Below are 14,192 nucleotides of genomic sequence, written 5' to 3' on the forward strand. Positions count from 1 at the left end.
GATTATGAGGTTGGCACAGGACCAGGCAGTGTTTCATTCTGTTGTGCATATTGTCACTATGGTCGGCACCGACTCAATGACATATAACTATAACAATAACAACAGTGTGGGACCAGGTTGTCAAATCTTTTTTTCCCACTAAGAAGCTGGTGAGTTTGAACCACGGATTTTCCAGTTAGTAACTAAGCACTTAACCGTTGTGCTATTGGGGCTTCTTATATCTAGTATGGCTCTGTGGGTTAATACACCACACTGCAAAGCTGTTTGAACTGTAAGGTGTGTGGTTCAAGCTCACCACCTGCTTCTTGGAAACCCTATACAGGGTCACTGTGGGTTGGAAACAACTCGATGGTACTTAACAACAACAACGACAACATTTTAATATGGTTAGGTTAGAAGACTTTCAGTGTAAGATAAATAAAAATTCTCTTATCCAGAATTTGAGAAATATCACTAACTGATATTTTATTTTTATATAATGTTCACTCCTGGTGTTACGCTGTAGGATAAGCACTGGATTTCCAAAATCAAGGTCAGGGGTTCAAACCCACCTGTTACTCCTCAGAAACCCTATACAGGGTCCCTGTGAGTTACAACAAACTCAGTGACACTTAACAACAGCAAGAAGTCTAGAATTATTAACCAAATGCCATTTCAGATTAGAATGAACCAAGCCTCCTTGGAGATAAGATTGATTTAAGGTCAAGCCAATCAAATGGTTGCTAAAGAAATGTTGTTCTCAGTATGTCATACTGTGGTGGCATATATGTTACTATGATCCTGGATCAGGATTGGAGGATAACTCATTAACAAATTGCCATATGGATATGACACAACCTTGTTTTCTGAAAGCAAAGAGGTCTTGAGATACTGATGAAGCTCAAAGACAACAGCCTTCACTGTGGATTGTAGTTCAATGTAAAATCCTCATAGCTGGGCCAATAAGTAACATCATGTTCAACTGAAGAAAAAGTTGAAGTTGTAAAGGATTTCATTTTACTTCAATACACAACCAATATTCATGGATGCAGCAGTGACCGCTCATTCGGTTTGAACTGCAAAGTCAGAGGTTCAAACTCAACAGCCACTCCATGGAAACCCTCCACAGAATCGTGATGAGTTTAAACTGACTCAAAGACTTAACAACAAGGCCAGTTCTTAAAAAGAGTAAGTCGGACATGACACCACCTTTCCTCCCATGGTATATGCTTTGCTGGGTTCGATGGTTGCAATGGACACAGAACTCAGACAACACTCATCATTGTGTGGTTTAGGGAAGTTAACAGTGTAATTGAGGATCAGAAACGATGCAGAATACAGCAGTTCTCTGGTTAGTAATGTCTCTTCTCAGCTGTACTACAGTGCAGGCACACTTCATCATCTTCCTCAACATTTCAGTCACAGGTCCCTTTGGCTTCAGTCCTGCTCTGGCAAGTGTTACAAGCTTCTTTAGTGCTGCTGATAAATGCCCCCAAAGCATCCCATCTGCAAGCCAGCCTAGCGCAGGAAGCCAGCTGCTCTGTCCAAGCCATAGCCCCTGCTGCTACTGCTTTTCAACACCGTACATAGCTCATCTTTCTTGATGGTCCTGGGATCATCTTTTGCTGCTTCTAAGATGGCTCCTTTTAAATCTAGCAGAATGGCAAAACTAAAGTAATGCACCCTACTTGCATGGTCCCATAGTACAAAGTTACTATGGTAGAAGAGCCATAATTCATTTTACTACAGGATGTCATCAAGGAAGTACAGAATTGGATCAATTAGAACCAGTGTCTTAGTTTAACAAGTTGCAAGGGAAAATAAAAACAAACAAATGGCCCTTGTTTTAGTCATGATTCAATCACACCAAATGTGAAAAAAAATATGCGTTAAGAAGTGAGAGATTAAACACTGATTTGGTACATGATGAGTTAAAAGAATTATTAAGGTTTTTAGGCGTAATAATGGTATAGTCTGGCATGGATATAGGATAAGCACTGGACTGGTAACTGCCAGGTTGCTTGGTAAAACCCGCCAGCCACTCCTTGGAGGGCACTCAATAACAGTAAGACTTTTTAAAAGTTTTTATTGTGAATTGAGTGATAGTTTATATGGGAGAACATCAGCTTTACACTCATCCTATCGTATTTCGTTTCATTGCAATGATTACAATTCCCTCCATACCTCATCATTCAACAGCATTTGCTTCCATCCTCTCTGGTTGTTTTTGTTTGTGGGTTTTTTTGTGTGTGTGAGGGGGATGTACACCAAAGCACTCAGGAATATCTAACCATTCAAATAACCAAAGGGTATACCCCGCAAGCCTGTCCCTTGGCTGTCAGCACATAACCCCTAGCCTTCCCAGAGTCCAAAATTTCCAGCTGCTGCATTCTCCACGTCATTGTCTCTGCTTCCATCGCTGGTGTTGCTACTTCTCTGGATTGGGTCCTGCACTCTGCTTCTCTCCTTTGATGGTCCCAGGGTCCTTTGCTCCTAGACTGCAAGACCAACCATCCCCCTTTTTTTTACAAAACATCTACCTTTACATTTGCAACACTCAGTCCTGATAGCAATTATTCACTATTGAACCATAAGAGTCTAATCCCCATCTCCTTTCACCAGCCCTGTCCAGACAGGTTGGAAACCACTCAGTGGAGATTCTACCCTCCCCCATACCCTCTGGAACTAGGCTTCTGCTTGAAAGCTTGTAAACCAGTCACTTCTTGCCTTTGTAGCTCCCTTATTTTGGGTAGTCAATGTCTGAGTTGCCCATCCATGTTAACCCTGTGTGCCGTGGGGGTGGGAATGATCCTTGCTGTACAGATTCGTTCCAACTTTTAAGCTACTACATCCATAAGTCTAGGTCAAGCTCATCAAATTGTAACGGATTTACTCTTTTTTTCCTCTTCTTTCTTCCTCTAGTCGAGTTCTGATCATCCAGCCATTGAAGCCAGGTCAAGTAGGTATATATGCAAGTATGGATGTTCTTGTGTATCTCCCCTCACTTCATATCAGCTGGACGCTTCACTCTCTGCTCTAGTCCTTTGTGGTGATGTCCCTGTCACTGGGCCCAGGAGTCCCCAGGTCTCACCACACTGCTGGCCAACCAGGTCTCAACCAGGTTGACAGGAGTCAATTGAACATGGTCGGACTTAGCTCACAACTTTGTTGCAGTTTCTCCCCCACTTCCCTTTTCAGTAGACCAACATGGTCACCAGCAAGACCACGTGCCTGCTCGTGTATTCCCCTTCAGTGTCAGTCTTGGAAGGGGGTTTGAACTCAGGGGACCTGGCTGCTTGCCTCAGCAAGACTATTTTGATTAGTAAGTAATTTCCGTTTTTATGGAGTAACAATCAATACACCTGGCTCTTTATGGGGGTAATTCTAGAGATTTGCTTTAAATTTTTTGTATCTTTGTCCTGGTGTAGTGATTGACTGGGTTAATGTACTTGACTGCAAAGTTGGTTTGAACCGCAAGGTCGGTGGTTCAAGCTCACCAGCCACTCCTCGAAAACTCTATGAAGGGTCGCTATAGGTTGGAACCAACTCAATGGCACTTAGCAACAACTTACCAACAATATCGTATTAAATTGAAATACTCCTTTAAGAACAGAGATCTAGTTTTGGAGCAGAGTGTTGTTTTTATTGAACAGGGAAGGTAAAACATTAACTGCCTCCTCCCCGCCCAGGAGACAAGTTAGAATGCTGATCAGGTTACTGAGCAGGACCAATCTTCTGGTTTCCCTCCTGTCCTCAAACAGGTCCACAACCTAGCCCCTCCTCGATTCTGACCCCATATAAGCCCGTGCTGACCTGCATTCGGGGCTCAGAATCTGGAGAAGTTAGCTCCTCTGAGCCAGCCGGCTTAATAAAATCTGAAATTCTGCTTCACCTTTCTGAGTGGCCTTGGTTTCTTTGATGATGGAAAAGGACCTGCCGTGACACTCTCGGACCCAGAGCTGCCGTGACACTCAGACCCAGAGCTGCCGTGACACTCAGACCCAGAGCTGCCGTGACACTCTCAGATCCAGAGCTTCTGTGACACTCGGACCCAGAGCTACCGTGACACTCTCGGGCCTAGAGCTGCTGTAACACTCGGACCCAGAGCTGCCGTGACACTCTTGGATCCAGAGCTACCGTGACACTCTCGGGCCTAGAGCTGCCGTAACACTCGGACCCAGAGCTGCCGTGACACTCTCGGGCCCAGAGCTGCCGTGACACTCTCGGATCCAGAGTTTCCGTGACACTCTTGGATCCAGAGCTGCCGTGACACTCGCGGGCCTAGAGCTGCTTTAACAATCTAGAATTTAGAGCTGCTATAACATTATGATCCGTAAAACAATCTATTTGAAAATGACTTAGTGCAGTAGGCACATCTGCTGCACAGGACCTTTTCAAAGTGTTGAAGAGCAAAGATATCAACTTGAGGACTAAGGTGCACCTGACCCAAGCCATGGTATTTTCAATAACCTCATATGAATGTAAAAGCCGGATAGTGAATAAGGAAGACCATAGAAGAATTGATGCTTTTGAGTTATGATGTTGGAGGAGAATATTGAAAGTGCCATGGGCTGCTAAATGAACTAACAGATCCGTGTTGGAAGAAGTGCAGCCAGAGTGCTCCTTAGAGACCAAGATGGGCAAACTTCATCTCTCATACTTTGGACATACTGTCTGCAAGGACCAGTCGCTAGAGAAGGATATCATGTTTGGTAAGGTGGAGAGTCAGAAAAAGACCCAGTGAGATGGATTGGAAAAGTGGCAGCATCAATGGGCTCAAGTTTGGCAACAATTGTGAGGTTGACCCAGGATCTGGCAGTGTTGCGTTCTGTTGTGCATAGGGTTGCTATGAGTTGGTACCAACTCGTTGGCACCTAACAACAACAACATGTAATCAGTATGGTGTCTCCTTCCTATGAGTAGAGGCCATCCAGTTTCACTTAAGAAATTATCTTTTTGTTTTTATTGCTAAGTGCTGTCAAGTTGGTTCTTGCTCACAGTAACCCTGGTAAAGGGTTTCTGAGGAGCAGTTGATGAGTTTGAACTGCCAACTTTGCGGTTCAAACAGTCGTTGTGACCCAGTGCTTATCCTACAGCTCCACACCAGGTTTGTTTTCTGTGGGATTAGTAAAACATTGAGCCTGTCAAATGCGCAGTCATAAAGGACCTTATGCCAGAATGCAGTCTAGGTCCACCATATGAGAAAAAGTACATTTAAAACAACAACAACAACAACAAAAAATGCCGAACGAATGGATTGGATGCTTTAAAATGACAGCAAAATATGATTACAATAAAGACATCCGGCTGTGGTATTGTTGAACTCTAACTAGTGAGTTTTTATCGCTTGAATCAAAGTCCATTCTACTCACTTTGTCCTGCCTGTCTTTAAAAGGATATTAAGAAATAATATAATCCCTAGAGGATCACAGAAAACAAACTTTAAAAACAAAAACAAAAACGTAGTATTGTAGAACTAACAACTGGTAATTAAGTCCAACATAGTGAAAGAGGGCCATATATTGAATGAGTAGGCAAAGTAGAAATGGATCCCAGACAGGGAACAGTCTGGGTAAGTCGGGAAGAATCAAAGGAGCAGGAGATATTATAGCAATGGCTGGTGGCCAGAGTGAAAGGGGAGCTGTTGGCTGGAGCTGTGAACTGCGCCCTGTTGGGCCAAACTCTGCCGGCTTCCAGGCTCTGCGAGGACTGGAGGCGGCCCCACTAGGGAGCCTGGGGGAAGGGGTGACGGTGGCAGGAAGGAGCCGGGAGTCGACGCGCCGGCGCAAGCCTAGGGCGCGTCCTGTGCGGCGCTAGCGGCCATGGCGGGAAGTGATCCGCGCTGCGGAGGCAGCTCTCAGCAGACGCCCCACAGTGACTGGAGTCGCCTAGAAGCCGCCATCCTCAGCGGCTGGAGAACCTTCTGGCAGTCGGTGGGCAAGGAGAGGGCGGGACCGGCGGCTTCCCAGGAGGAAGCGGATGAGGAGGCCAGCACCCTTAAAAGATTGCCGGTGAGCGTCACCCCACCGCGGAAGAGGGCAACCCCACTAGGATGCCTGAGGGGGTGGGACTGGGACTTACCTGCGTCCCCGTTGTCCCTAGCCTTGACCCTGCAGCCATTATGGGCAATGTAGTCTCCTGGAAGCAGCCGTTGACCAGAAACTCCTTGACGCCAACCCGTTAGTGGCGGGGTTGGGTTGCCACCGTGACCAGCCAGACCACCGTCAGATGTCATCCTCCCAGAACAGGCACTTGGGACTAGGACACCATGTACATCTGTCTAAGGAAATCCAGGCAGGCTTTCTGGTTTGCTTGGGAAAACATTCAACTTCTGTGTGCTCAGCATCTGTCATGCCGGAGATGTTGTTATGTGCCGTGGAGTTAGCGACCCTGTACAGAGTTTCTGAGGCTGTAAACCTTTACGGGAGCAGAAAGTCTCATCTTTCTTCCGCGGAACATCTGGTAGTTTCGAACTGCTGACCCTGAGGTTAGCAGCCCGATTTGTAACCATTACGCTACCAGAGCTCCTTACATGCGGGAGTATTTAGTATCAAAACACCAAAAACAATCCCTGAGAATTTACCCCCACCCAGACATTCGAGTATTCTTGCTATCACCTATCACATTTGAAGTAATAGAACTGCCACTTAATAATTGAAAATTAATGAAGTAGCAAGTACCTCAAGTTTTGACAGGCCACTTACACATCATTTATTGTTAGACTTTATAGGTAGATGGGAAGATGGTGAGAGAAGAAATTTGGAAATTTACTCTTTACGTCTTACTCTTGATGTTGAAAACTGCAAGCATAGAGTGTCTCCAAGGCCCTTGCTTTGCAAAGGTTCTTTGCAATAATTTTATAGACTATGTAGAGGAACTCAGATGACGAACTTCCACACTTTGATTTGATCAAGTGATAAAACCAGAACTTTGCCAACTTGATAGAGGTTTATTTTGAAGAATAAATTACTTCCTTAAGTCAACTGATTATTTTGCTTGCTCTTTCGGAAATGTTTCAGTGTGTTAGAATTGATGTGTTCGTTTATTCTCCCTTATAGCAGGGAAATAGCTGCAGAATAACAGAATTAATTAGTAAAAAGGCAGACCATTTAGTTGGCCTTCAGTTACCTAGTATAAGATAAAAACTACTAATTTTGTGATTTATCATTTTAAAAAATTCCAGGGTAAATAATTCATACTTTTTTCCTGCTTTCTTCTGCTTCAGATTGATGTACAACTGTATATTTTGTCATTTCTTTCACCCCATGATCTGTGTCAGTTGGGAAGTACAAATCATTATTGGAATGAAACTGTCCGAGATCCAATTCTTTGGAGATATTTTCTAGTGCGAGATCTTCCTTCTTGGCCTTCTGTTGATTGGAAATCGTTTCCAGATCTAGAAATCTTAAAAAAGCCTATATCTGAAGTCACTGATGGAACATTTTTTGACTATATGGCTGTGTAAGTATCTAGTGTTGTGAACATTCATAAAAAAAAGTTTACTGTTTGCTCCTCGTTTGCTTCATAGATTTGGGGTCTAAGTGCCCTCTGATAATAATTGGGGGATGCGTTAAGTGACTTCATAAGATCCTTTCAGCTTTGACATGCTGGTATTTTCCTGTGGTTCCTAGCCAGGTTATTTGAATAACTATAATAGCACTGATGAAAAGATCACAATTTTTTATCTTTAGAACATTTGTCATCTTGCTAAATAGCAAATACTTTTATGTATCCAGAATAAGAATGACCAGAGATCAGAGGGCAGTTTTTTGGCAGGAAAGACAAACATTCTCAATGATTTGGGAAATAAAATTATTTTATTTTATTTTTAAAAATAGCATTGCTGTTTTAAAATCTCATAGAGGTAAAAGATAATTGTCACTATACCCCCATAGTGTATTAGGTTCTATGTGGATGCCTTACCTTTGTTACTTGCTTAATTCTCATACAACAAGAAGCTTGTTTTATGGATGTAGAATTGAGATTCAGAGAGCTCACTTAATTTTATTAAAGGCATATAGTTTGGAAAGGACTTTCAGATTGGAAGCCTGTTTTGCTGCCTCAAAGATGTATCATGTCATTGTATCTGAATATAACCTGCTTTACTGAGAGCTCCAAAGTAAAGGCATTACAAAGGAAATTGAAAGAATAGATTTAGGTAAGAATTGTTTTGCTGTACTAGATTCAGTAGCTGCATATAGTAATTTTTTCCCATATTTTTAATTTAAGTTATTCAGAGTACTTTCTTATTCCAATCCACATACGATTACATCGTCTTGAGATTATTTGATCAAAATGCATGTGATGTTATATTTAAGGAGTCCTGGTACTGCTGTAGGATAAGCACTAGACTGCTAACCACAAGGTCTACAGTTCAAGTCCACCAGCCCCACAACTGGAAAAAGATAAAGCTTTCTGTTCCTGTAAAGATTTACAGCCTTGGAAACCCTATACAGGGCCACTATCAGTTAGAATCAACTTGATGGTACTGGGTTGGTTTTGGATATTCTATATAATATCAAGTGTTTGTGTACCCTCTCTTGCTTCACAACTGACTAGTTGCTAAGTGTAGTTGAACTGGTTCCAACTCATAGCAACCCTATATAGGATTTCCAAGAAGCAGTTGGTGAGTTTGAACCACCAACCTTGTAGTTCAAACCAACCTTGTGGTCCATTGCTTTATTCTACAGCTCCACACCAGGACTCTACAACCAACTATGTTATTGTTGTTATTAAGTGCTGTGCAGTCAGTTCCGACTCATAGTGACCCTGTACATGGTTTCCAAGGCTGTAAATCTTTACGAGAGCAGAAAGCCTCATCTTTCTCCCACGGAACAGCTGGCAGATTCGAACTGCTGACCTTGTGGCTCACAGCCCGATTCGTAACCACTATGCTATCAGAGCTCCTTCTCCCTTCTCTAGAGAATGTTAATAATCAACAATAACTGCCATATGTGAACATATAAATTATTTCTAATCTTTAAACCATGGATTGGTAATGCTCTAATACTGCAGATGAAGAAACTAAAATTCACACTGTGAGTTACTTAAAGAATTTAAATGAGGTGGTAAAAGTTATCCAGGTCTACCTAACTCCAAAGCTGTCTTTGTTTTCCTTCCTAAGTTACAAAGTTCTTAAATAAAGATGATTCCCTTGTTGTGTTAACCATTGCCTTTTACCTGCTTGGATTTAGTTACCAGGCTTTAGTGCTTCAGGTTTTATTGATTTAGGTAACTGTGTTTTAAATTTTGATAAAGTGTAGACATTGTTAGTTACGAGACTTATAACTACTGATAGAAGCTGCATTCATTGCCTCTTGCACAGGATTCTTAGTTTGGTGATATTATCTTTAAAGAACAATAAGGCTCCCTACATTTTTAACTCAATTATTAAATTTAAGACTTTTAATTTGCGTTTTCCGATGACCCTGGTATTTTTCTTTTTCGACACCACTTGTCATTGTTGTTAAGTGCTGTGGATTTGGTTCTGACTCATAATCACCCTGTATAGGGTTTCTGTGGCTTTAAATGTTCTCAGAAGCAGAACGCCTCATCTTTCTCCCAGTGTGGCTGGTGGGCTTGAACTTTGTGGTTCAAAGACCAGAGCTTTTTGTTTTTACAAAATTGGGTTGTTGTTTTTAAGTGCCATCTAGTCATTTCTGACTCAGAGTGACCCTGTATAGGGTTTCTGAGGAGTGACTGGTGGGTTTGAACCACCGAACTTGTGTTTAGCAGTCTAGTGATTATTTTACAGTGACACACCAGGACTCCACTTGTTGTTAAGTGCCATGGAGTCATTTCTGAATCATAGCTACCGGGTGTAGGGTTTCGGAGGAGTGGCTGGTGAGTTTGAACTGCTGACCTTGCACTTCCAGGTGACCTTGGGATCTAGTGCTATCTTAAACAGTTCCACACCAGGACTCCACTAGGAACATTTAAAGTAGCCCTGGTAGTGTAGTGGGTGATGATTTGGGCTGTTAACCACAAGATCAACAATTCAAATCTGCCAGCCACTCCACAGGGAAAGATGAGGCTTTCTGCTCCCATAAAGATTTACAGCTTCTGAAACTTTATACAGGGTTACTGTAAGTCAGAATGGTCTAGACAGCACACAGCAGGAGCAGGGACATTTATGCTGTGTATGTTTAGTGCAAGGTTTCTCAATCTCAGCCAGAAAATGCTTTGTTTTGGGATTCTATTCTGTGCATAGGAATCCTAGTATGGCACTGTGGGTTGATGCACTGGGCTGCAGTGTCCATTTGAATTGCAAGGTAAGGTCGGTGGTTCATACTCACCAGCAGCCCCTGAGAAACCCTATATAGGGTCGCTATGGGTCAGAACTAACTCGCCAGCACTTAACAATAACAACATTCTGTGCATTATAAGATGGTTAGAAACATACTTGGCCTCTACCTACTAGAGGCCAATAATACTGTACCCCTCCTCCACTGCCTTGTGACAATTTTTGTCTCTATACCTTAGTGACAAAAATTCCCCAGGTTGAGAACCACTGCTTTATGTAGCAAATCTTAACCATTTAAACAAGTGCCTGATGCTCTTTTCCTCTGTGAGAGGATTTAAATGAAAGATTAGAAAGTAAGTGAAAGTTTCCGAAGCCTCAGGACCACACCCGCAGCACCCTGTGCTTTTCACTGGCATAGCCTTTGGTGTGCTTATTTTAATAGTGTTTATCTGCCATCCACTGCCCTCCTATATAGGCTGGCGCTGTATAGTAACCCTTGTATCTCTTTTGGATAGCAGGCCCCCAGCAAATTGTAAAGTTGAATGAATAGCTGTACAAATATGCTTTTTTCCTTGTTGTTAATTCTCTAATTGTGACAATTTTACACAGCTATAAAATGTGTTGTCCACATACAAGAAGACCCTTGAAATCCAGCCGCCCTATGTATGGAGCTGTGACCTCTTTTTTGCACTCACTGATCATTCATAATGAACCAAGATTTGCTATGTTTGGACCAGGTTTGGAAGAACTGAATACATCTTTGGTGTTGAGCTTGATGTCTTCCGAGGAACTTTGCCCAACAGCTGGTTTGCCTCAGAGACAGATTGATGGTAATTTTCATGTTAATCATAGTAATTCAAGTACATACTAGTTCAAACTACTGAGCTTGACACTGATGTTAAATTGAAAGTAATTCATTTTAAAATTAACTTTGATATAATGACATACTTGTGGACTTCAAAAAAGTTTCTGAAAAAATGGAATTCTAAGTTAATGGATTTTTTTCATGAACTTTATTAAGCCCCCCATGTAGTCATTTGACAAATGACTGCACCACCCTTTCTCAATAAATGGAAAGCATTTCCTTATTATAAGTGGTAAGCTTCCTCCTTTTTCTTTAAGTTCTGATATGTGATTTAAGATTATATCAAAGTATGCTTTATCAGGATATATTTGTTCAGTAGATATATTTTCCAAATTTTAAAGAAAGCAAAAAATACTAACAACAACTGTATATAATAAGGAGCCTTGGTAGCACAGTGAGTTAGCAGCCAGGCTGCTAACCGCAAGGTCAGTATTTTAAATTTACCAGTTGCTCCACAAGAGAAAGATGAAGCTTTCTGCTCCTGTCAAGATTTACAGTTTCAGAAACCGTATACAGGGTTGCTATGAGTTGGAACTGACTCAATGGCATACAATCACCACCACCACCACTATACATATAATACTTTGAAATATACTGGAAGTTTAAATAAAAAGCTAAGTCATCACCATTCCTATATTTTGATGAAAAAAATGTATAGCCGGCAAAGCAGGATATAAAATATAATATAAATAATTATGTGATCTAGTTTATGCTTTGCTTTGGAAGAAAGATGAGGCCTTCTGCTTCCCTGAAGATTTAAAGCCTTGAAAACCCTATAGAGGGTCACTATGAGTCGGAACTGACTCCATGGCACTTAACAACAACAGTAAGGCTTTACTTCCTCATTTAGGATGAGTACCTATTAGATCGTAGTGTGGTGCTGCGGAATAAAGCACTGGACCACAAAGTGGGTTTGAACCACAGTGTGGGCAGTCCAAACCCACCAGCCACTCCTCAGAAACCCTATACAGAGTCGCTGTGAGTTGGAAATGATTTGACGGAACTTAACAACAACAACCTATTAGATGGTGGTGGTGGTGGTTGTGTACTGTTCAGTCAGTTCCTATTCAGAGCAGCCCTGTATAGGGTTTCTGAGACTGTAAATTTTTATGGGAGCAGATTTCTCTGTTTTTGTTGTTAAAGTGCTGGCGAGTCAGTTCTGCCTCATAGCGACCCTGTATAGGGTTTCTGAGGAGCAGTCTTGTGGCTCAAACCAAACTTGGATTCTAGTGCTTATCCTACATTGAATGACACACCAGGAGTCCTGCTATTAGATGCTTGTTTATTTTGTTGTTGCTAAGTGCAGTTTAGTCAGTTTCGACTCATGGAGACCCTGTATAAGGTTTCTGAGGAGCAGCTGGTGGATTTGAACTGCTGACTTTGTATTTCTCTGTCTAGTGCTGATCCTACAACACTATTAAATGATTATAGCTCCACACCAGAACTTCAATTAGAAGGTTGTTGTTGTTGTTGTTAAGTGCCGTCGAGTTGGTTCCAACCCATAGCGACCCTGAACAGGGCTTCTGAGGCTGTAAATCTTTACGGGAGCAGAAAGCCTCATCTTTAAAAGGTTGTTGTTGTTGTTGTCAGGTACCATCGAGTTGGAACCGACTCATAGCGACCCCATGTACAGCGGAACGAAACAATGTCCGATCCTGGGCCAACCTCACTACCGCTGCCATACTTGACGCCATCAATGATGCTACCTGGCCGATCCATCTCGTTGGGGGTCTTCCTCTTTTTCTCTGACCCTCCATCTTACCCAGCATGGCATCCTTCTCCAGCGACTGTTCCCTCCTGACAATATGTCCAAAGTATAAGAGACAAAGTTTAGCCATCTTGGCCTCCAAGGAGCACTCTGGCTGCACTTCTTCCAAAACAGATCTATTGGTTCTTTTGGCAATCCATGGCACTTTTAGTATTCTCCTCCAACACAATTCAAAGGCATCAATTCTTCTACGATCTTCCTTATTTACTGTCCAGCTTTTTCACATCCATATGAAGTTAGTGAAAATACCATGGCTTGGGTCAGGTGCACCTTAGTCCTCAAGCTGACATCTTTGTTCTTCAACACTTTAAAAAAATAAGTTCCTGTGCAGCAGATTTGCCTAATGCAATAAATACGTCGTCTGATCTCTTGACTGCTGCTTCCATGAATGTTGATAGTTGATCCAAGAAGAATGAAGTCCTTGACAACTTCAATCTTTTCTCTGTTGATAAGAATGTTGTTTATTGGTCCAGTGGTGAGGATTTTTGTTTTCTTGACATTGAGATGCAATCCATACCGAAGGCTGTGCTCTTTGATCTTCATCAGTAAATGTTTCAAATCCTCTTCACTTTCAGCAAGCAAGGTTGTATCATCTGCATATCACAGGTTGTTAATGAGTCTTCCTCCAATCCTGACGCCACATTCTTCTTCATAGAACCCAGCTTCTCGTATTATTTGCTCAGCATACAGGTTGAATAAGTATGGTGAAAGAACACAACCCTGTCTTACACCTTTCCAAAATATAAAACATTCAGTGTACCCATGCTCTGTTCGAACAACTGCTTCTTGGTTTAGGTACAGATTCCTCAGAAGGTAGAAATGTATAAATTTCAGATAACAGCAGCAAAAATCTCTGGTCTAAGTGAGGAGATAGATAAGGCTACAGATAAATAGAATATGACGTAGTTAGGTTCCTGGGTAGAAAGATGAGGGTCAAAGAAGGCTTCACAGTGAAGATGATGCCTCACCTGAGTCATTAGATGAGTAAGAGTAGGCTGTCAGAAAGGACAAGGTGAAAGTATTTAGGTAGCGAGAACTACAATTGCAAAAACACCAAGTCTGGATGTGCAGGACACATCTAGGGTAGTTCTGTGTGTCTAGAAAGAATGATGACAGGTGAGAAGACACTGGTACACTGTGCTTAAGCATGTGAGAGCCACTGGAGAATTTTAACCAGAGAAGTGAGATTATCAGAATTGTAATTTAGAAAGATTACTCTGGCTACTGTGCGGAGAATGGATTGTTGTGTTGTTAAGTATCGTTGAGTCAGTTCCGACCCTTAGCGACCCTGTATAGTGTTTCCAAGGAGCCACTGGTGACCTTGAACCACCAACCTT

At 42.1% G+C, this 14,192-nt stretch overlaps 1 protein-coding gene across 1 annotated transcript in view; it reads left to right on the forward strand.

Moving 5' to 3' along the window:
* The first annotated feature begins 5,798 nt into the window (after positions 1-5,798).
* The window catches only part of FBXO4 (F-box protein 4), a 17,402-nt gene continuing 9,008 nt past the window's right edge, over positions 5,799-14,192 (forward strand). Inside the window, exons 1-3 of the mRNA XM_006877357.1 lie at positions 5,799-5,990; positions 7,205-7,440; positions 10,832-11,052. Of these exons, the coding sequence (XP_006877419.1) occupies positions 5,802-5,990; positions 7,205-7,440; positions 10,832-11,052 (646 nt within the window). The 5' untranslated portion in view covers positions 5,799-5,801. The remainder of the gene's footprint in view (positions 5,991-7,204; positions 7,441-10,831; positions 11,053-14,192) is intronic.

The sequence above is a fragment of the Chrysochloris asiatica genome, unplaced genomic scaffold (genome assembly GCF_000296735.1).
Source record: "Chrysochloris asiatica unplaced genomic scaffold, ChrAsi1.0 scaffold00487, whole genome shotgun sequence".
In the NCBI taxonomy this organism is placed as follows: domain Eukaryota; kingdom Metazoa; phylum Chordata; class Mammalia; order Afrosoricida; family Chrysochloridae; genus Chrysochloris; species Chrysochloris asiatica.